At 38.9% G+C, this 24,348-nt stretch overlaps 1 protein-coding gene across 8 annotated transcripts in view; it reads left to right on the top strand.

Annotated features, from left to right (window-relative positions):
• The window catches only part of SULF1 (sulfatase 1), a 125,271-nt gene that overhangs the window by 42,069 nt on the left and 58,854 nt on the right, over positions 1 to 24,348 (top strand). For 6 of the 8 annotated variants that reach the window (XM_062570301.1, XM_062570300.1, XM_062570298.1 and 3 more), the window contains 2 exons: positions 18,989 to 19,168; positions 19,487 to 19,721. In XM_062570301.1, coding sequence (XP_062426285.1) covers positions 19,550 to 19,721 — 172 coding nt within the window. In that variant the 5' untranslated portion in view covers positions 18,989 to 19,168; positions 19,487 to 19,549. Of the gene's footprint in view, positions 1 to 10,508; positions 10,566 to 17,692; positions 17,869 to 18,988; positions 19,169 to 19,486; positions 19,722 to 24,348 lie in introns of those variants that run through there. The other 2 variants (XM_062570297.1, XM_062570296.1) reach the window with 2 other exon arrangements.

Here is a 24,348-nt window from a genome sequence, read left to right as displayed (position 1 = left end):
AGCGAGGCTGTAAACACACATGAGTGTGGTACCCTTCCCATTGTGTGTCATCCAAACTCTGTCTCCTTCAGCCCTGAAGAACAGACATTTCTAGCATTGCCAACTCTTTCTGCTTTATCAGGCCTCTCACTTTTGGCATTGTACGATTCAGGGAAAACTTATCTCTCATTTGGAAGGAAAAAGAAATGTTCTTTAGGACTTACGATTGCCAAAAAGACTTTCAAAATGTACAACCATAAAGGCTGAGAAGCCAAAAGATAAATAACATGAACACAGCATTTTTTTTAGTATCATTATTTTGAAACCAGCTTCTTCGTTTATCTTGGGGCTTGACTCATACCTTTTTATTTAATGCTTGGTGTTGGCAGGAGTAGAATCTCCCTTTTTTCAATGGTTCTGCTTTCTGCTTTTCAGTAACTTGAACACCTCTGTCATTTTCATCTGCACCAATTGCCTTGTTTCTTTAATGCTACTGCTACTATTGAAATAAGTGGGAGTTTTGCCAGTAACTTCAGAGTGGAGCTTAACAAAAATATCTTTGGGGAAATTTAAGCAAAGAGTTAGTCCTTCAGACTATTTCAGACTGGACCAGTATGCTATTGTGCAGCATGATTAAACCATTGTTATGCTTTTATTCCCCTTGTATAAACATAACTGTGGTATAAAAATCTTTTTGATGTCTACGATAGTATATGGCATCACAGAAGAACTAAGGAGCTCTCCTAAGCTGATTAAATAAAACCAACAAGAGTCACAGGAGGGAAGGGAGGAGGGAAAACACTTGCTTGCCTGATCTGAGATGTTTGCAAAAGCGGCAGCAATTCTCCACCAGTTAAAGACTGAAGTTTCCCTGGTGGACTGGTGACCTTTGATGTGATAATTGCTGGCTTTCCTGAAACTCCAAAAGAGAGTATGTATGGTAGGTTTAGAAGAAAAAGGGATAAATATTAATGAAGCATTAGATTTTCATTCAAGAGCAGTGGGAGCCAAGCAGTTAAATGCTCTTTTTCATCTCATGAAACAGGATAAAAACTCAGATCCCTATAATATTTGCCACATATTCTACATACCTTAATCTCAGCAGTTTTATAGAGTGCTATGCATTTCTGTGGGGAAGAGAGCTTATTCTGATGTTGAAAAGTGTATTCATTAAGTTAGATTTTTCTTCTGTTGAAACTGCTATATAAAATTACTTTTAAAATGTTGTTTTAAGGTACTTGCAGTATTTACCCCAAGCGTAACACATACATGCGTGTAAGAGTATTGATTTTCTATTACGGTGGCCTTAGAAGTTGTATTCTTCAGGCCAAGCTGAAAGGTGAAAATATTATCCTTCTTTTGGCGTGATCCATGCAAAGGCTGAATATCTTCCTACCCTTTACCTGAATCCAGATCGATTCTAAGTTAATGCTTTCTAAGGATACTCTTGCACACACTTCACCTTGAGCATAGAAAATAACAGGTGAATGTGCCACAGTTAGCATGCAGTTCCCTTGCTCCCTCACAAGCTGGATGAAAGGAGAAATGTCTATCAAGCTTTCTGTAACTGCCCGGAACAATCCCCAGTGCTACACAAAACCAGCAAAACTTAGCTCATAGCTTACCATAGAGATTTTTTTTTTCCAAAGAGGCACAAGTGTTTTATTTACCTGCTAGTGAAGTTACTTTCTTCTGGAGTTAGTGGTTGCTTTAGTTAGCAAGTGAAAAGACACTCAAAGTTTGCCAAAAGGCTTACTACCAACTCCAGTCAGATGTTAATTTGCATGTCTGTCCTGACTTCAAAAAGATTAAGTATTAGCCTTTCGTCTGGCATGTCAGCTGTATTGTACTGTTATCTTGAAGTATTTTAAAGCCAAATAAAATTGAGATTTTCAGACTGATTAGATGGTGTGACTGCAAAGGCATTTTTGTAATCAAGAAATGTCTTTGTTAAAACGGCCATCATATCTGACCTGTTCCCTAGGTCAATAAAGCTGAAGGGCTCTTGGCTTCTTGCAGAAAGAACTCATGGTGGCCTGAGGCTGGGCCCATTTCCATATGCATACACTTAACTGCCAACCTAGCAACATATATGTTTTCTTCAAATGGCAAATATAGCATCAAATGAGACACACAGTCTCTCTGGAAAACATCCTTTTAAAGTTGCCTGAAATGAGAGTTTAAATATCAAAAGACTAGCACAAAGAAAGGGAATGATCAAACAACCGGACTACTTTGTGATTTACATGGGTTATTTTGCTGATGATTAAGTAAAAAAAGTAAGACAAGGAGTAAGTAATTACACACTGAAGAAACTCTCCTTCTTATTGGCTTATTAGCAGTATTCATAAATTGAGAGACCCTCCATACAGGAATCACTTGCTAATTCCTTACAGCCAACAGATTTCATTTGCTTACATTAATTTTCTTGGAGGAAGGAAAAAGAGCAGGAAATATTCACAACCTGTGTAATCACTAAGCATCAGAAAATTCAGGGAACATTTGTAAATAAGGAAGGCTACATGCTTATCACATCTTTAGCTGTGAGCAACCTTTCCTAAAAGGCTGGTTAATAAGAAGAATATGGTAATAATAACCACTGGTTATGCAAGAAACCATTGGTTATTGCAAGATATAGAATAATTCCCAATAGTTGGTGGGGAGCTGCTTCATTGTCAGCACAGCTGACAATAACAGTTACCATTAGCTATGTAAATAGAGAAAAATCTTGATTACTAGATCATAAAAGTTTCCACGTACTGAAGTTTCAGTCTGTTACTTGTATAGAAAAGACTTTGAAAAGTGACACTTAACTATATTTTCTCACCCTATTAGTAATACATGGTTCCCCCCATCAGTAATACACCTTCGTTCTTGCTCCTGTGCTGACAGCCACTGTAAACTCCCTTTCTGCTGCTAGAGCTGTGGAAAGGTGCTGGAGGGTAAATTAGGTCCAGGTCTCAGTTTTTATTCTTGGATTCAAAAACTATTCTAGTAATGACTGAGAGAGGATAGCATTTTACCTGTTTCTGGCCTATGCCAGTAATGAATCCAAACATCAACAGATGGTGACTACTGTTAAAACTTTCAGACGCCAGCAAGTGCTGTTTTTAAGGCACAAGCAGGTTGTGAGGATTTTTCTTTCTCTGAAAACATGTCATCTAGGGACCATGTAAGTAACAAAGTATCAGGATAATAATCTGAATAGTAGCCTGATTATAGGATCAGTAAGCTGATCTGTTGGTACAACCGTGCTAACTTTACAGTCATTTTTGATGTGCTGCACTTGTTACAGTGGATGACATGCCCAGTCAACAGATGATGAGTGTCAACAGTCTGCCACTATAGTCTATATATAATATATATAACAGCAAGTGATATGTCACACTCTAGTCCCTACTAATATTGTCATTGCTCAAGTCTGAATCTCACACAGATTACTCAATTTAAGTGCCCTCTGTCTTCAAAGAGAAGGAAGGCTTGGCACTGAGGAGTGTTGAACATATTTATGTTTGGCAAAGAGTCATAACTCAGATGATTAATCTGAAAATTTTTTATTAGTAGATGAGAAAATATTAGTAAACCTTTGCCAGTTCCCTTTTTTAGTTCCTAAGGCATAGATTAATTGAAGAAATATAGTCTGTCTTATATTCCTGCAGTATGGAACAAGTGAAAACTTTATACAGTGACCCAAATATAGCACTCCAGGCTTATCATCACTCTTAGTAATTTCTGAATAGCATGTACTCGTTTTACAAGTAAAGAGATGAATTAATTCTAAGGCAGCCCTAGCTCAGATGTGAGGTTGATGAATGGAAACAATGCAATTTTGAGGAGGCTTACCTGGATCATTAAGGATCCAGGCTTGTGGTCCAGCCTCACATGATATGTCAACATCCATAATAAATTACAGAATGGTGTTAGTTTTGAAAAGTTCTTCTGGTATGGCATGGCATCCTCAGCTTTAATACCACAGGGTTTTAAGGAAGCCCTTCTTACTCATGACTGTTGTCATTTAATATTGCAGGGATCTATATCTAAAACACAGCTTTCATAATGCTAGAACTGACTGCAGGATGCCAATCCAGATTTAGATGCTTCAGATTGTATTTTCATTTCACACTGCAATGAAAACAAAACCCTTTCAGTGGTTTTAGGTTTTTCTTCCACAACATGAAATCATGTTGAAATTCATTTTCAGATTGAAAAGTTAAGTGTTTAGGTCTGATCCTCTGCCTAGGGGGATGCAGAAAGCTTATCCTATTCTGAATTGTACTTTCTTTGTTTTGGTTTCAATGCTATCTCTTTGATATCCCAGTGATATTTAAATAGCTAAGTGTTTGCACAGTGAATTGAAGAGCTTACATAAAGGATGTTATGTAAGAAAACATAAAAATATTGACTATATTGTAGCCAACATATATCTTACAAACAGAAAAAGATACATTAAAAAATTGTCCGAAAGTCCTATTCTCCAGAATATTCCTGTAATGTACAACATAAGGAGTAGATTTTTGGCAGCAAGCTTTAGGCAGGTATTAGATGCTAACCTGTGACATTTATCACCCTGCCTAGGAGATGCATATGATTCACACTAGTCAGTCTGTGGCCCAGGTTTTAAGCAATTTCACACTAAAAAGAGAACTATTAGCAAAGGCTCTTTGCTCTTTGGTTCCAGTTATTTGCTTCCTAAGATTGCCTTCTCACTATGTCTTCACCTGTAAGCTAAAACTTATATCTTTGAGCTGATATATATTTTGTCTAAACTGCCAAATTGCATATTAAACCATAGAAAATAGAATAGAAAATTTATAATAAATAGACCTCTCATTATCATTCTGATATAGGTGATGACTTGTGACATGCTCAATTCTACTTTCTCTCTTTTTTTTTTTTTTTTGTTTTGTTTTGTTTTGCTTACACCCTTCCCTATAGAATAACCAAGTCTGTTGATTTATCAGGAGCAATTTCTTGGTGAAATATATGTGATCCCATTATAACAGAGTTTGCCTGTGTATGTTTAGGGCAACTCTTCTGCATTATAGCTTATGGGGTTTGATTTTCGTTCAGATGCACAGACATCCTGTCCTGAACATCTCATTTGCAACTGATACTGCTGTTTCCCATGAGTCAGACCCAGGGGATGCTCCCAGCCCGTCCTGTCCCTACCCACTGCTGGCCTCCCCTACACTGGCCCTGCCCCATCAGCAATCCCCCTGCCCTGGCATCGGGGAGCCCTCCGGCCCTGGCAATGCGGTTATAGGTGTTACCTGAAACATAGGAAGATTTAATTTGCAGCTACATAAAAATTACATTAGAGAACATAGGAAACACATGCCAATGCTCACATATTTTGCTGTATCTGCTTCCCAGCTCGGTTCCATGAAAAGCTTGATATGTAACTCAATATTATAATAAAGACCAATTTTTAGGGAAAAAAAATCATGCAATGAATTGTGAAAGGGTTTTGAAAATAGCTGCAATGTTAAGATAAATGCCTGTTGACCAGAGGCCAACAGTTTTAAATGTAGGAGATAATGGAAACATAATCTGGTGCTATATGATATGTTAACATAATGCGTTTTTCATTTCAAATCTTTTCTTTCTTTATATCCTGCAAGGTTTGCTATATTTTTGTCTGAATTTTAATGTGTCTATAATCTCAAAGATACTTTATCCATTAGAGAAGAGGCAAGTTTCTAGAAGTCTGCAGTAAAATGGAGAAATAAGAAAGTGAGGTAGCAACAGCAGGCAGCTGAGCAGTGAGTTGTGGTATGTGCTATATTGATTCTGTCATCCCTGTCCTGCAGGTCTAGGGGTCAGATTTAGGGTACATAATCTGTTTGAAAAGACTGTGCTGTTTAAGAAAACGCATTAAGAGTTTTATAAAAGCAAATTACAAAATGGACAAAACACGGAGCAGAGATAGGAAAACATTATTTTATTTTCAGGGTATCCTCCTTTTTGTAGCTTAGAATTCTTTTGCAATGTTTCTCTGTTTAACAACAAAAATGAAGGATGTGATTTTTTCAAACAGTGTTCATGGGTTTTTTTGGCGTAAGTTATAATTTCTTGACATGCATCATGACACTACACAGGAATAATAGGGCATTTGCAGTCTGGAGGTTTTTGTATGCTAATATTCAGTGTTGGCTTCCTTTGCCACAAAGTGAAATGTTTGGGCAGAAAATACAGAGAAATGTGCCATGACCTTCCTGTAGAGTTTTTCTGAATATTCTGTCCAACAGATAGTGTTTGCTTTTCACAAAAAGCCCTGAGAAGCCCCCCTACTCTTAGAAGATTGCGTGACGGGTTATCTGGAGCAGATGCTGGTCTATGAAACTTTGGCTCCCAGTCTCAAAGTGTATCTGTTATTAAGAGGTTATGATCAGAGCTGCCTACACAAACAATGCTTTGGGAAAGATTCTGCGAGAACACATACAAGCTAATAACTTCATTTCTACTACAGAAAAACTCTGAGAAAACTCTTGGAACTCATCATAACGATATCTTCAAGAATAATCTGTTTTTATGATAGATTTTAAAGTGGTAAGAAATAATACAAAGCTACAGAATTTATTGTATGTAGAACTCATTATGATTAGCCTTTATTTCCAGGAGACTTTTCCTGGAAAACTACTTTACAGTGGTTATAAACCTTTTGTCAAAATTCCCAGATTAAAATCTGTAAGTAAATAAATTTTGCAAATGTAATGCCATTGTGAATAGAGGTCTTGATAACACTGGACACCTCTAGCACTTCTTATTTGTAGTTCATGAAATAATAGTGGTTACAAGTGTCCTCATGTTACAGTCCTCATGTTAATGATGGGGAAACTGAGGGCAGGGAGGTGAAAGTCTTGTAGATCGTCTGGGAAACTGATGGAGGATAAAGAATGTGGTCCAGTACTTCTGCACTTTAAATTTAGTGACTGGAAAAACTTAATAACATAAGAGGAAAAAAACATGAATATTTAATTACAGAGCTCCTAACTATTTAACTTCTAACTTTTCTCAATCACTGAAAGAGCCTTGGAAAATTATCATTATTCATTCTCTGAAGCACTGCATCTAGAGGTTTGCAATCTTCCAGAAACTAATAATCACCTCGAATAGTATTTTCAAGAACAATTGGAACTTGTTGACAGTGCTAAAAAAAATCATATTTTAAAGCAGCAACTGTTTCACGTAGTGAAACTGGGGATGTAGCTTTAAGCTGCCTACATTTAGACTTTAAAATCAGCCATTCAGGACAGAGGAGTTCCCACTGGAAAAACATTCGTTTAACTCCTGATAAATTACTCATTTTGCTTGTTTATTTTAAAGGACAACATACACAGAAATGTATTCATTGCACATGAATTAGCTCCTATATTATGAGTGTGCAGTGTGGTTACTGTGAAACATTTACGCCACCCAACTCATCAGAAACCAGGCGGATCATTTGTTTCATTCCAGCTGTGCTCTTTACATTTACATGAGGCCTGGAAGGGAGAGGATTTCAACTCTCTTTCTTTCTTATATATATAAAGTTACTTTTCTTTTTCAAATCCTGATTGCTTTTATCACACTGTTTTTATTAGCAACAAAGGTAAAATGATTAAGTCTAAATTACTTTTCATTTCTTCTGAAGCAGTGGCCACTGCAATAATTGGAAAACTTCTGTCCAGTTCAAAGTACTTTGGACCAGGCCTGAAATCTTGGATAATTCTCATGACTGAAGAGCAAAATTTAGCCTTTAACGTTTAAGAGTTTGAATGCAGGAAATAATTTTGGAGATTTCTAGTAACCGTGTACAGTGATGAGATAAGTGGATTGGGAATCCCAAGAGCCACAAAGGAGTTTTAGACCTGTGGGCAATGAGAGGCATGGATGTTGTTCAGTGGTACTACAGTATGTGGAGATCTAGGACCTGCTTTGGTGCCACTGTCCTTCAGAGAACAGCCTAGTAGTCTATTGCTGCCACTGGATTTTGGTAAGCCTATAACTGTGGCAAAACCAGTATTTTTTATGGCACTATTCATTTCTGAATAGGAAAAAAAAAAAAAAAAAAGAGAAAGAAAGAAATGGAAAAATCATGTTTTGAGAAAGAGCCAGCACAACTATTTGAAAATGTTCGTTGATTCTTTCATATCACAAGCAAAGGCTTGGTGAAATTTTGATTTGCTTAGTTCAGCTCACTTCTCCTTAATAGCAATATTTTAAAAAATGAATATTTGTCTCAGCCCTTGTTAGACAGCTCCTAGAATACTATGACCAGTTTGGGGGCCCCAATACCAAAAAGACATTAATAAAATTGACCGAGGTCAGTGGAAGGCCACCAGGATAATTAGGGGCTGGAGCACTTGTTCTGTGAGTAGGGACTGCAGGAGTTGGGCTTGCTTGTCCTGGAGAAGAGATGACTTCAGAGTTGGGGGTGGGTGGAGAGGACAACAGCAGCCCCCTGGTACCTACTGGGAGATCATTGAGAAGACAGCCCAGTACTTTGCAGTGGTTCACGGCAGAAAAACAAAAGAGATTCACATGGGATATAAGGACATCTGGACATTTTTTTTTTTCACCCTGAGAACAGTTAAGCAGTAGAAAAGGTGTCAGAGAAGTTGTGCAGTCTCTCTGCTTGGGGGATTTCAAGACCCAAAGCCCTGTGCAACCTGGTCTGACCTCACAGCTGAGTCTCTTAAGGACGAAGAATTGGGTTCTCTCTCTGAATCAGGTCATTGATGTAGGAGAGAAATGCACTTTGTGAGACGCTTTTCAAGTAAGAACTTCTTGCCTACATTTAGGAAAAAAAAATATTCAGTAAAGCAAGCACTGATGATATCCAAATGATAATCACTGTAAATGTCCCAAATTCCTTCTTAAACGAAATTAAAAAAAGCAGTCCCTTGCCTTTCTCTCTCTTCTTCATTATCTAGGAGCTATTTTTGATTCATCTTAGTCCTTCCCATTCCTGATCCGTTCTGTATTATTTAGACGGTTCTACTTAATGGTTATCAATTTCCGTTCCTGTCTTGCTTCTCCAACATAATGCACAATCAGGTGCTGGAGCATAAACTTGTCTGCCTGCTCCAAAACTGCTATAGAAAATAATTCATCCTGGTGCTGTGTCAAGCATCTTAGTAGAGTCTTGGCTCAGTAGCAAGCTTGTAATTAACTATCTGCAAAGATGATAGAAAACCATATCTCTTTATTGTTATATAGGAACTTTTCTAAATAGAAGTGCATTGGAAAAAAAAAAAAAAAAGATACGTGCTTGAATGTATTTGGCTTTCATTCTTTAAAACTGCTCTCTCATTTACAGAAGCCAGGTCTGTGAAACTGAAAATAGCTGTACGTACACTTAAAAGATACGGGAAGTCTTTCTGCAGGCATTCTCAGTTGGAAAATGGAGATGTTTGTATACCTGCAAGTGTTTTAAAGTGTTTTCTGAGATAAAGGTATTCACAGAATAATTTCAATAAGTCATTCTTGATGCTCTTAGATTTCACATTGAAGATTGTTTTCAAACAGTTCTTTGAGAACAGGTTTCCAGAATTCAGGCTTGGTGAATTGGTATTTTTTGGGCAGATTAGCTATATATAGTACATTTAGTCCATGAACATGTAAATTTAACTCTTTAATTTCTGGCTTTTTCGGTAGGAATATTAATTTTCAGATGAAATTCAGCATCCAGATGCTTCATACCTTTTGGTCTTTCCTCATGTGCCAGTGATGTTTAACTTATTTTAAAATGTTCAGAAAAGATCTTAAAGCATCCTTGTGCCAGGGATTTATTGTAGAACCTGCAGGAAGCTGGTTTAAGGAGATGAGAAGTCCTGTTGAATCCAGCAGAAATGTTTATTTTACATAGCAGGATACATGTATCAGGGACTTACATGCCTGCCTTGAAAAATTTGGCATTTAAATCCATCCGTCATACTCCTTGATTATATTTCTGATCATTCCCAAGCAAAAATTATTTCAACTCGTAAGACGTGGCAACTAGGATGATGCTGTTCCTTTTCCTGGCATGGTTTTAAGGCCATGTGGAGATGCCTTTCCGAGTTTCCTAGTGGTGGGTCAGTGGCAGGTCACTGCAGGAATCCCCTCTAAGCGTTTGCAGGTGTGCCTCCACGTGGGGACTGCAGGACTGTGACAGGAGGAGAGGGACCAGAAGGGTTATGTGATAGCAGGTAGAAGTCCCCTGCTTTTCCTGGCTTGGGCTATATCTTGCCCCCACACAGGTAATGCAACTCAGCAAATGCTGAAGGTTTGCTGACTGCAAAGGCAATTAAAAATAAGATTGGTACCAGAGGTGATGTGCTGCTCAGCAGTGCCTCAAGTCAGTGCAGCTTCCTCACTGACTAGTCTTTATGGAAAGGGATTTGAAGCATCTGCTTTCTTGTAACAGATTGTTTTGTTTGGTCTGACTGTCTGTTTACTATTATTAGTAGACTGATTTCTCTCTACTTTAGGTTTCTCAGAGAGGATATCTATTTTAAAACACATTTCTTGATCTGCCAAGGAGCTCTTACATGTACATCAATGATGGTAAAATTTATGTTGTGTCAGGACTGGAAAAGCTGCTTGACAAGAGAAGCAATCTGGTAAGGAAAATTTTGCTTAAAAGAAAGTACTTTGAGGGCCTGAACCACTGATTCTATTTTAGTAGTCAATTTGAATTTATTGTGAATAAAATTCATTTGAATCTAATGAGATTACTCCAAGAAACAAAATTTATTAGAATTGGTCTCTAAACCTGGAAGAGAAGGAGAAAGTCAACAGACACCATATGCAGCCTGTAGCGTATGTACATGCCCATGAGCACACTCGTTGTGCATGTAAGCACACCATGTACTGATGCTCTGAATAAATTCTCTTTCTGTGCTGCAGGGTGATAGAGTAAGCAGTTACAGGAGCTGCCCAACTATCCTGCTTAGCCAGTGAGTGACATCTACCTAGATTTCTGTGGTGTTTTTGAAACATTCTTCCTTCTATGGCCATGAGCCAGCAATGTGCCCTTGTGGCCAGGAAGGCCAATGGTATCCTGGGGTGCATTAGGAAGAGTGTTGCCAGCAGGTGGAGGGAGGTGATCCTGCCCCTCTACTCAGCCCTGGGGAGGCCTCATCTCGAGTACTGTGTCCAGTTCTGGGCTCCCCAGGACGAGAGAGACATGAAGCTACTGGAGAGAGTCCAGTGTAGGGCTATGAAGATGATCAGAGGGCTGGAGCACCTGCCCTATGAGGAACGGCTGCGAGAGCTGGGTCTCTTCAGCCTGGGGAAGAGAAGACTGAGGGGGGATCTTATCAGGTACAAGTACCTGAAGGGAGGGTGTCAAGGGGACAGGGACAAACTCTTTTCAGTTGTCCCATGTGACAGGACAAGAGGCCATGGGCAGAAATTGAAGCACAGGAAGTTCTGCCTGACCGTGAGGGGGAATTTCTTCCCTGTGAGAGTGATGGAGCACTGGACCAGGTTGCCCAGAGAGGTTGTGGAGTCTCCTTCCCTGGAGATCTTCAAGGCCCGCCTGGTCACAACCCTGTCTAACATGCTCTAGGTGACCCTGCTGAGCAGGGAGGTTGAATTAGATGATCTCCAGAGGTCCCTTCCAACCTCAACGATTCAGTAATTCTGTGTTACAGCTAGAAGTCCATCTGACATCCTTTCCTAGGGGCACAAATGCTTCTATCCATTTCAATACATATGCATACATGTATGATTAATTAGAGTTGTGCTTCTTCGTAGCATCAGTTCCTCATGCTTCAGTCCTTCAGTCCTGCCACTGACTCACTCTCTCATCAGTGAGAAAAGCAGCAAGAGCTGCGGTGTTAGCCTAGTCCTTGCCAGAGTGGGGCCCTGGATGTGCACTCTGACATCACTCTGACATCACTCCGTCTTCCCACCCACATGATGTCACTACCTACTGGAACTGCCCATACGATAACAGAGGCGGGTACAATGTGATAAGGAGACTGATTTGTTCTCTGTCTTCTGTCTATGTATATGCAGATTCATAAATAGTCTGTGCTAAAGATGATCTATTCATATTCAAGTTAGGCATGTCCATTTATTTAGAAAAATAGACTGATTACTTAAAAAAAAAAAAAAAGGGCAAAACCCCGCCTTTCAAGCAGACCTGCAGTTTTTGGAGGAGAAATGGATATACTTAGTGAGCAAGTCATTAAATTTCTTTATTTTCTTAGCCAAAGGAGATGTGAAAAGCTGTGCTTTTGCACAATTTCTGCATCCTGCACACTTAAAGAAGAATTTCTAGAAATGCTCAAACTGTGTCGCTGTTGTTCACCACTGTGATATGATCTCCCAGCTCAAGACTACTTACTGCATCACTGAACCCTCAGTATGTTATTGTACAGTATGTTTTAATAATGCCCCACACTGTTGAAATGAGCAGGGGTATAGTAAAGATATGTGGTTTAAAAAGGAATTTGAAAATTATGTTAAATTCCTTCATATACAAAGGAGGCTCTTTATCATTGAAAAATACTCGGGGTGTTTTGCCAATTATATTACCTGCTAGTTGGAAAGCGTACTTTCTTTAGAGATAAAAAAAATCTGATATCAGAAGCCTGTTTGGAGCCTTGTGCACATCTAATTATCTTTCCTGGTCTTAATTATTTAGCAAGTGCTAATAAACTGCACGTATCATGACACTCACGTTTAATAAGCATATAAATTTAATTGATTTTTTTTCCCTCTCTTTGAAGACTCACAGACATGGAATTCAATCATGAGCCAATGGCATTATAACTTCCAATATAACATCAGGTTTTAATAAGCCTCCTGTTTGCTGCACACATGTGCTCAAGACTGCTTGGAAACCAAATCAGTAGAGAAAAGGGATTACTTTAGATTACTTTGAAATGTGCATTGTTTGAAATGGCCTCTGGTGACCAGCTTTCATGAATGGCTGATTTTACTTGTGGGGCACATCATCTGGCTCAATTATACCAGTCTCCTTTGTATGACAAGTGCACTTGGTTGTGCTGAAATATGAAATTTTAAAACAAAGTAAATAAGACGAGGAGGAAATAAATTCAGGAAACAGTATATTATTAGAAGCTTGTAACGTAACAGTAGGCATCCTTCTTGCTGATAAATATGCTAGAATTTTCTTTTAAAATGTTTCACTGAGTTGAGATTGATATGAAAATACTATGTTTGATTTTCTTTAATATTTGGTTCAGCTATATTTATGCACATTAAAATATTTTTTTTATTGCAAGGCAGATGATTTCTTCTATAGAATTTATTTTAAAATGGTATTAGAATTTATTGTTTTACTCTGACATATGAAATGTTGGAAACTTTTACCTACTAAGAATATCCCTTAACCTGCACAAAGTTATAAAAGTAGGTTAAAAAGTGTGTATTATTTTTTCAAGTCACTGCAGGCTTTTTCCTTTCCTGTCTGTAGCTGTTTGTGAAATTACAATGTAAAAACTTAATAGAAGGTTATGATTCTCCCTGCCTGCAATTACTTTAAATTACAGTTACTTTAAATTAATCTAGCTTAAGGCACTGAAGATACATCATTGTAATACACGGATTCTATTTGGAAGGTGTGCAGATAACCGATTGATTAGTAAAGCATATTGGAAATCCAACAGATAATGATTAGATTAAACCTAGACAGGAACTACATTCTTTGTGTTCCCTATAAATCCTATACTTTACTACTAAGATTAGTGGATTAACCTTTAAAAAGAGACAGTAGATCTTGCTTTTTTTTCTGACTTCTGCTGTACTGTAAAAGTATTTCCCATGGCTGCAGGGTTGATATTCTCACAGGAAACTAATCTGCAGATTTACGCTGTTGTGTCTTGTAGTCTCAACATTTCTGTGTTTTCCTTTTAAAGAAAAGATAGAAGTGGAAGAGCTGAAAAAAGCATTAACATTTACTAAACTCAAAACAGAAATCTGTCAACAGATCTTTTCACTTAAGTGCTTTACTATATTAATGAAGTTGAGAGTTGTTATTACTGCTGTGGAGTGTTACAACCTTCTAGTCGTCAAGGCCAAATGATTTAAGAAGAGATTTAAGACTTCGGAACTCCTTGTTGCTTTGGTGCAAATGAACCTCTAGGCTCCCCTGATCCTTTATTATGTAATTTCAAACTGTTTGCATGATTTGTCATGGAATAACTAATTTCATAAGTTTACCTGAATCTCTAACTGCACAGCTGTTATGATTCAGGTTAGGGGAGCCTTTAAGAGGTCTCTCCACCCTTTGACATAAACATCAAAGATTCACAGAAGTTGCACACATGTGATCGAGAAAAGAATTCAACCTCTTTCACCTTGGAGTTTCTACGTATGCAAAAGTGTTCTGAGTACAAGAGCATTGCTAAATGGGTATGTTTCCCTTTAAAGCAAAGAACTGAAAATGATAGGCATAAACCACTGATTCTGGCCTTCCTTGGGGCTCCGGTGGAAGCCACTAATCAACATGGTGCCTGTGAGCAATTTCCATCCCTCTAGGCAGACAGTCAGATTTTTGAAAGTCAACTGACTAAGTATCCAGCACAAAGTCATAATTGTAAAACACTGCCAGTACTGTTGATCCTCTACACTGCTTTTTATGAAAAACTAGATTTCTTGTCCCTTGCCATTGTACTTTTTTATGGACACTCTGATTTTAAGGAAAGAGAATACTGAGGTCATATTCCTATCAAAAATGTTCATGGAAGCTATAGCTGTTACCTCAACTAGTCATAGGTAAAATATCTAGAATGGTCGTGCTCCTCATGCTTGGTCAGGAGAGAATGTGCATTTTCTTGTGATGATTAAAGTTTGGAGTTTGATTTGTCTGAGGTATTTTGCTTATTTATTTATCAGAGAATCCTATGAGAAGAAATGAAGCAACTTATCACTCACAATGACAAGGCCTTCTGCTTATTTTCTGTGCTTTTGGTAATTCATGTGCAAATTCGTAGCACTTATCAGCAAATCTGAGAAATGTTCTCAGTATCAAAACCTTCATTTGTTGCTTCATCTTATCAACATACAACTATGTCAGTTTTTGTAGGCAGGGAAATTTAATTCCAGAGAAATGTTCAGTAGAATACTATCCTACTGATGCTGATGGGGAAGAAAACAACCTTATCGCAAAATTGCCACTTCGTTAAGAGTTTCTTGGTTTAGGATTCCTGTTGAATCTTGCTCATATTCTGACTTCACCAGGCACAGTGATTGCTAACACCAGCGGAAATGAAAGCTGAATTCTGGTTCTAAAGCTCTGCAATCACAGTCCACATTATTATTATTGTTTCCTTGATTGGCCTGAGCTGATCCACCTTTATCTGTATGGGAAGGCCACTAGAACAGCAGGTCTTAACCTATGATTTTGGATAATATGCTGTTGTCACTGTTCATGCTCATAAGCAAACATGAACGCTGTGGCGCAGAAGACAAAGTTGTCTGCCGTGTGTTAACAGTGGGTTGGAAATACTGATCTGGGGTATTGCATAGCCCGTAGTATTGTGGACAGACATTTGTCTAATATCCTTACTCATAGTCCTTGCATTTTATTTCAGATTTACAAGCAAGAATGAAATCCATGCAAGCAAGCCTGATTCCCTTTGCAGGGTTACATTAAAGCCATATTATTTACCAAATAATAAATATGAAGAAGTATATAAATATTTAAAGTTTATAAGGAAGAGGTATGCATAGGGATACTCAATGATCATGTCTGATAAACAAATTGTATGATTCTGGACAGATTTTTATTGACCTAGCACAAAATGAAATTTTGAGTGCACATGCTAAAGAATGGAGATACAAAAACAGTGTGGATTTTCAAAGCGAAAATGCTCTTTTCAAATACTGATTGCCTTTTGTTGTTTTCCTAATTAAACACTGAAAGCCAAAGCACCAAACGAATAATAAAGCACTTCCTGGCCAAAACAAATATTAATTTTAAAGATAATTTCAGAAGATATTATTCTTTCTTTCCTTTTTCCTCCTGTACACCGAAAGATACTCTTTTAAGAGACCTAGAAATAAGGTCCCTCTAGTTTTTATTCTACATCACAAGAAGTGGCACTGTAGCCCTTCTTTGCAGTGCCCTGCCAATGTAATTCAAGTTTCACGGGTAATTAATTCTCCATGCCAACGAGTCCTTGAACTCCCTGTTATAATACTAGCAGCACAGAACCAGCTAAAGAACCAAGTTTTCAGTTTTTATCCCATGAAAGGTGAGTGCAAACTATGAATTTGTTTTTCTGTGAAAAAAAAAGAATGACTGTAAAAAAAAATTACATCCAGATGAGGAAAAGTAGTCTCTTTGGATTTCCTACTACTATGGTTTCATTTATTTACAGACAACATTTCAGTTGTCATAGGTATGTTATATGGGAAAAATCTCTCAAACTTTCCAAATAGTATATAGAGAAGTTATGATCTCTATGTGTTTACTGTTCTAGAGAAAAGCAGTTTGTAGTACAGCCTTAATTTCTGAACAGCCTTAATTTCTGAACACTGCACAAATAATTTTATTTTCCCATGTGAATTTTAAAAGGTGCCTTTTTAAAATTTCTCTTATTTTTCCTATTTCTCAAAACAAATTACAGTGTCTCTAAGGATACTTGTAGACTACCACAGAGTATCCAGCATATACATTGCAGCCTTGTCTAACCTATTGAGCCTGTATTTTGACAGTATTTTGACAATATTCCTTCTAGCACTGGGAAATAGGCTGTAACAGGGCAAGTTCACAAGTATTGCTTTTGAATAGAGATTTGTCTTATGCAAAATGAAATAGTTGCAAGCAATATAAGGCAGCATAATTGTGCTCTTGTGCAAGAACTGTTGAATAAAATGTGGATAATTAATTTTAAACATTTAGATCGGTTCTGATATTTTCCTTTCCCCATCAAGGGAAAATAAAATTAGATAGGGCATCTTCCTTAGAAAAGGACTGTCTAAGGTGGACCTGACATGCTAAAAGAAAGTTAAAGCAGAAGGATTTTTTTTTTTTTTAAACTAACTAACATAGCCCAAAGAGGATGAAATGAAGAATAATTATTAATGCTAGTTTGGATTAGTGCCTTTTTTTTTTTTTTTTTTTTTTTTTTTTTTTTTTTTACACTGTGGTGTAATTGTCAGGAACTTGCAGTTTCATATTGTGGGGGATTATTCAAACACATTGGTGCCAATGTTTGCTCAGTGCAGTCAGGATGACTGCACTTTCTGGGTCAACACTGTCTGAAAAAGTTTGCTGTGCAGTACAACTGATGTAAGAAACTAAACATTCAGTCTCACTTCACATATCCTTTCGTGCTTTGTGAGGTGAGTCAAAGTTTTGCTATTTAAAGATCAGACCTTTAGAGAAATTGTATTTTTTGCTTTTGCACCAAAAGCATGTGGTGTCTGGTGTCTGTCAGAAGAATGCTTGCTTCTTCAGTAATCCTCTTCTTCAGTGCTTTTGTCAGCTTTTATGTGAATTAGAACAAATAAGTGGAAATTGAAGTATTTTTACATGTCAATCCCAACTAATTACAGGCTTCCAGTCTACTTACCTGAATGTTGAGTAATCACTGAAATAGCACTGAGCTTTGAACGCTGATCTGCTGTATGGGCTTTGCAGTGCTGCAGCACTAGTCGGAGGCTGGAGTGCTTGTTGGTGCAGAGACAATGCAAGACAGGATTTCTCTGCAACAGACCCTGGGATTTTTGTTTTAAAGACGTTCACACTCTTCTGGTGTAATTACAGCCTGCCAGAGTGAGGAGCATGAAACTGTTTAGCTTGTGAAGCTTAAAATAAAAGGTGTATGTGAAAACAAGAACAAGATCCTTCTCCTAGCAGTCCAGCACCAAGTCCCTTCCCCTCCCTCTCGTATGCTTCCTTCCCTTGAAATTTAGAGCACCTTCCTATTGATGTATTTTCAGGTGAGTGATGGGGCCCTTTTTTTCCTTCTAAGTTGCTCTCATTAAAGTATTTCTCCTTATTTGTCTCTTATTAGTTAATGTTGCATGTCTAAATGTGAAGTCACAGGTGTGGGAACTCAGGTTTTCTAATGAATCATGCTTCAGTCTAATTATGTAATGTGCACCCCAGTTCCCAGGCAAACTTTCCTATCTTGAGCTATTTGAGTCTTGGGTTTGGGAGGCTTTGTGCTTTTTCTTTCTTGTTCTTAAACTGATCAATATCTCCATGCTTTATCCATAGACCCCAAATAAAAATAGAAAGGATGTGTTTGGCAGAATAATATCCTGGAGGGAGCAGGCATGACTCTGCATTTTTTTCTCCCCCCATCTTCCTTTTTGCCCCCAGAAATTCCCTCCCTCCGCTTGTGTAACACGATGGTTTTGCAGAGCTTCAGCCAGTAATGCAAAAAATGTTAAAGTGGAAGTGGCTACCCCTTCCTCCCCAGGCCGAGCCGTCATTTTCAGTTGCAAGTTTCAGTCGGCTGCAGCAAAGCAAAGCTTCTGCGCTTGCATCGGGTCTTATAAAAGCGAGGCTCTCTGAGTGACAGGCACCGATACGTGCTGATAACGTACCGAGCCGAGCCTGGCGAAGGAGCATTGAGGACAAGGCTTTGCCAGGGGTACTGTGCATTATGGATGAGGCACTCGGTTCTACCGCTGATTGATGGAGGGACAGTTACACTCTTTCACAGTGCTGGGTAAGATCATCTGGATGTCACTTAATATGAGCTTTCTTGTCAGTGGGAAGGTGACTTTTCACGTAGTGATCCAGGGCAGTTCACAAATGACAGCCACGCTGTCCTCTCTGCATTGTAAGGGTTTAGTTGCTCGTGCAGGTGAGTTAACCCAAAATAGCTTGATCTCTTTCTAGTACACTGGAATTAACTCTTCTTCTCAGAAAGGATGTCTATAAATGGTAGAGAAGCACCTGAGTTTGATGGCATGACATATATGCCATGTGTATGTATATGTCCTTTTTCCCTAGCAGGAAAGATGCCAGCTAACCACTGCATAGATATGGTTTTAAATTAAGTAGGTGGGCTGCGGTGAATGCAAATTTTTTTCTACTCTTCTCTTTCAGGGCAAAGCAAGAAGCTGTGACGAACAGTTCTGAGGACTTTGAAGCACCGTGACCGTTCTGAGGTCTCTGACTGACAAGCCTTCTCCATTCTCCTCCCTGCAGGGCTCCTCCTACAGATGTGCTGAGCACATCCTCCTCCACCTCCTCCTCAGCGTCCCAGCAATTCTGTGCTGTGCCCAGGTACTGAATGCAAGGAACATGCTGCACGAGCAGTCGGGGGTGGGAAAAGGAGTACGATGAGGTGCATATCCGAGGTCGTGCCTATACAAAATGCAGGCGCTGGCATGACCTCAAGCCAAAATTAACTGAGAAAGTGTGGTTGCAGAAGGACCAAGTTCATTCTTAGAAAATGACTGTATAAAGCTCTTTTTCAACAGTATGCCTTAATAGTCATGTTAAGTGTCACGCACCAGGTTTGACTTCCCTAAATATCATCCTCTCCCTGCGTGAGTGAAAGCTGATTTGCTGTTTGAACAGATTTTCTTTTCCTCCCTGCAGGTCTTGAAAACTAGAGTTCAGTAACTTCTGGATCAGTCTTTTCATTGAAATATTGGAAATACTATGAAGTCTTCTTGCTTTGTGCTCATTTTGGCAGTACTCAGTACTGAATTGCTAACAAGTCACTGTTCCACTGTCAAATCACCAAGGTTCAGAGGACGTGTGCAGCAGGAGCGAAAAAATATCAGACCGAATATTATACTTGTACTCACAGATGATCAAGATGTGGAGCTTGGTGAGAAATAATTGTTATTTGCTACTTCATTTCCTCCCTTGTGTCCTTCAGTAATTTCTGCTATGTAAATAGTGCTTTACTTTCAGAGAATGCGTCTGTCCTGAAACAGTACCAGCATGTGGGACAGATCTGGAAAATAAATGAATGGAAATTGTTTGATAGCATCCATCTGATTTAATTACAGATTTTAGGACATATTTGCTTATCAAAATTCACCATAAAAGGCTTTAATGATCACCATAAAATGGTTTAATGGCACATGCAAGTACATGTAAAGTTAAAAATTTTGCATGAAGACCTCTTGTTAATGTTTTTAACATGGTGATTTTGTGTAGCATTTAAAAATTTTATCCTTATAAAGCTAACCTTTCCCTTGATGCTGAAGAGATGAGTATCTATAGTCTCCACCTAGTTGTCATATACGTGTGTGTCATCTGACATGTTTACACACACAGACAAACTGGCCTGCAGGAAATAAGCTTAGCAGTTATATCAATTATTAAAGTGTTTAAAATCCATCGGTTTTAAAATTATGATATATAAATATATATAGCATATGCATGCACAGCCCAGGCATACAAGCCAGAAGTGATTTTCACGTATTTTTCTCAGAGTGGAAAAAGTTAAAACACTTGAATGATGGTCCAGAAGGACTGTGAATGTTTTTCATTAAGTAAGTTAGAAAGATATAAATGACGGTTATGCATATAATTGTTTTTTTGGTTCACTGCCCAAAGTGAAAAATTAAGAGGAGAAAGAAGGTCATTTTAGGTTACCCCCAAGCAAATATTTAAATTTAGAATGGGGGTAGGGCAGGTAGGGGAAAGGAGACCAAAAAAGGTGAAAAAATGGCAAAATCAATTCTTTGTGTTTTTAATGAAAGACGTGTTTTTAATAAAGGTAGTATGAATATCTAACCAAAATGCCATATAAAATTGAAAAATCAAAATCCTTCATTCCAGAAAAATTGCAACAAAATCATTCATTGACTTTAAAAACGCATACTTATGGCCAGAAAAGATGTAGGCAGAAAGACGGCCTAGATCTACTGGCAACTCCGGCAACTCTTTTGTTATCAGCATTTTTTGTACTTGCCGTGACGTGATGACAATGCACAGAGCCCCGTCAGGGCCGGGAGAACATCGTTGACAAGCCGCGTTGCCGGTGGGGGGCTTGGTCCTCCCGGTGACGGTTCCCTCCCTGAGCTCCAGAGCAGACCTTCGCACCTGAGCGCGTCGTGGCTGGGTGTCGCTTCCCACCCTTCAAACGTCTGCTCTGCTTAGCCGCGCCGCAGAGCGACTGGCCGCCCCTCTTCTATTTTTGGGCTAAAACACAGCGACCACGATAGGAACGTGTTTCTTCTCGATGCAGCCAGTTCAAAAACACCTTTAAAGGGGTTGAGTTACGTCTTCCTCGCCGCCTGCGCTCTCCCGGGCGGCATGGAGGGTAGGTCAGCAGGCGCCCGTCTCCGAACAGCGCTAGCACCTGGCTCTCCGCACTCCTGCGAGAGGGGCTTGCAAAGTGGTGAAAGAACGGGAAGGATGTGGTAGGCGCTTTGTTCGCACTGCGGAGCCCCTTTGCTCTTTGAAAGCGGCGCCGGAGGCTCACAGAGTGCTCTGGCTCCTATCGGCAAGCAGCTGAGCGAGAGCCGGGACGTACGTGCATTCCTGCTGCGCTGGAGGAAGATAGATACACGTTTCCCTTTCCCATAGATCATTTCACAGAAAATCTCACAGCCCTGAGACTTACTGTATTGGATTATTCGCGAGTGGATTGTCACCTTAGTGAATCCTGAGGAAAAAAGTTTCAGTGGGAAGGGACACCTTGTACCACAAACAGACTAAAGTTCAGGTTTTGTTATCCAAAAATCTCAACATTGAAAGTCTTTTAATATGGATTGTTTGATATTGTATTCCCAGCATGAGCATTTGTAAAAGCTGTTCTAAATGAATACTTAAACATAAAAGCATACAAGGCACATTGTAGACATCAATCAGGAAGGATTTGTCTCCAGAGCATATATAAGTATTGAACCAAAATAGTCAGCTGCCTTGAGTGCAAATGACCTATAGGGCAATAGCCAAAGTAAAATTTCCGAAAAGCAAGGAGCTTGCATTTAGTCAGCACTCAAAGCATGGGACTGTGCACATCTTCATATTGAGCTGCACCATCCCATCAGAACTTTGTATCCCGAATGTAAACAGAAATTTGGCAGGAATTGCTCCCTCATACAACTTAGCAGATAAAATCCACACACTGCTCCACAAGTCCATTTCAGTTCCTATATTGTAGGCTATGATGTGTGTGGCACAGAGGAAAGATATTACTGACTGGCTGATGGATTGTAACCTATGCAGTATGAAGCAGCCCGGTCCACTGATTTTAAAGGAGCTCAGCAGGAACTTGGGTTCAGAAGCTGGAAAATGAATGGTTAAACTGTGCATCACAGCACTTTCTAGTTCCCACCAAATTCCTGGAGGTGGAGAAATAACTGCCCAATTCTGATGCAAACTGACGTCTTACTCAAGGCAAAGCCCCAGCTCCCAGAACTGCACAGGATCCAGGAGCTACCGCCTCTCTGGATACAATATAGTGCTTCTGCTCAGGGCAGTGGCCCCACGTCCCAGAGTTCAGGTTTGTACACCATTCAAGCATGAGTACAGGTACTTCTGACTTTTTGATCACTTTTTAATCACTTCCCCTATCCTCCAGCTTCTCTCTCACTTCTTCCTCCCATGTACTTGCATGCATCAGTGCAACCATTGGTCCCCTAGTCATTCTCATAATCTCCACTGTGAGTAATACCTTGCATAATGTTAGACATGAGTCAAAACTAATAAATGCATTGGTGTTTTCAGTATTTCTAACCTATTCTTTGTGATTTGGAGTGATGGGAAAAGGTTTTAAAAAATCCAAAAGAGGTGAATAAATAAGATTACTTTTTTTGTACACTTGTACTAATGCACTAACCAATGAAATCCATGTAAACTGTCCACAGAGTACAACAGCAGCCGAAAAGTTCACAGCATCATTTGGCCACATATCAGCCCTAATATGCCTGATTTCTCTTTATCTTCACTAAAATTTTCAAAGTACTAAAAAAAGATAGGCTTAAAAAAGTGGGAATATGGTCCAAGAATTGAGAGTCCATCACCTCACCGGGATTTTGCACAGAACCAAAGTAAAGGCAATGTAGCTTTATGGTGGCCTCCTCATTGCAGAGTCTACCTAAGACACAGCTGGATGAAAATCCATAGCAACTGTAAGACTTTTTTATAAAACCTTGGTTACCAAATATATTTTTCAAAATATGAGGAGAATGGACTGAGAGATCGCACTGAATTTCTTGTCTGACAAAACTTCCTTATTTCTGTGGCCGTACTGGCCATTCGCAGTTACCTGGTTCCCCTCAGGTCATCCCCAATGGCTCATGTAGAAGGTGAGCGTCCTGCTGTCAGGCAGTGCCCGAGAATGTGTGCCCTGAAGACTGTGTGCCAGATGCTAAAGCACACAAGCTGTGAGGAGAGCTGTAGAGAGCAAAAGATTATATCAGCAAGTTTTATCTGCTACTTGTGTTTTGTATTCAAAATGAGGACGTCTCAAGCGCTTTGAAGTGTCTTTTCCAGAATTTCCAGAGGGGGTAAATCTATTATCAGTGTCAGTAAGTGCATACCTGGAGGAAAAACTTTCTCATAAATAGTAGGTTTGCAAGAAGAGCACAGGAATGAGGAAGTGCTCTAACAGCTATTCATTTATAATGCATAGAGGCATGAAAGCGCACATCAGCTCTGCTGCTGTTACTGTGCATTAGTGTGCCACTACCGTGCACTTTCCACCTGAGGACCTGCAAGCATTTTACAGCTGAGCTCTCAGTATAACAAACTGTAACTGTGACATTTCAAAAATGGGAGAGCTGTGGAAAAGAAAAAAAAAAAAAAAAAAGAAAAGAAAGACAGCCTGGGGTCTGACATAAAGACGTGTAGAGATCTCTTATTTGACTTTTATTCAACAGCCTAGTCAAACACCCCTGCAGATACAAATGGAAGACCCTTTGCATTTATGAGGCTCTCAGGTACCCTGCCACTTCTCTGTATCTCTAAACACATACTTTTTGTCTGTATTGTGCCCAGTAAAACATCTTGCTAAGTACATTTTGCTATGCAGAGGTCTAAAAGCAGGTGCTCTGCATTTAGAAAAGAGGGATGGTGAAGGAGGCGGAGTCCAAAATGATGATGACTTCACAGTATTAACTGTATCTTTAAAGATGTTAAATGCATCTTTAAAGACACAGATATTGGTACTGTAGCAGGAAACAATGAAGAACTAAATGCCCCTTCTGTTTCCTATCAAATGATTTTGATGCAAAAGATATCACATTCAGCAGACTCATCAGCCAAAAACCAGAACAGAGCATGCCAAACTTTAACTGAGATCATAATTTTTGTTTTGCATGCTTACATTTATTCTTGAAACTTCTTAGTAATTTTTTCATTTACAGCTGTATTTCTGTACTTCTTTTTTAATTTATTTACTCTCCTTTCAAGTAGCCCAAACAAAACCCCCAAGAAAAATTCTTATTACGTCAATGAAATTAAATTTAAATAAACTACTGTCAACTGTGCAAAAT

This window comes from Rhea pennata, chromosome 2, assembly GCF_028389875.1.
Source record: "Rhea pennata isolate bPtePen1 chromosome 2, bPtePen1.pri, whole genome shotgun sequence".
In the NCBI taxonomy this organism is placed as follows: domain Eukaryota; kingdom Metazoa; phylum Chordata; class Aves; order Rheiformes; family Rheidae; genus Rhea; species Rhea pennata.
Note: the sequence above shows the minus strand (reverse complement) of the source record. Positions and strands in the feature narration are given on the sequence as shown.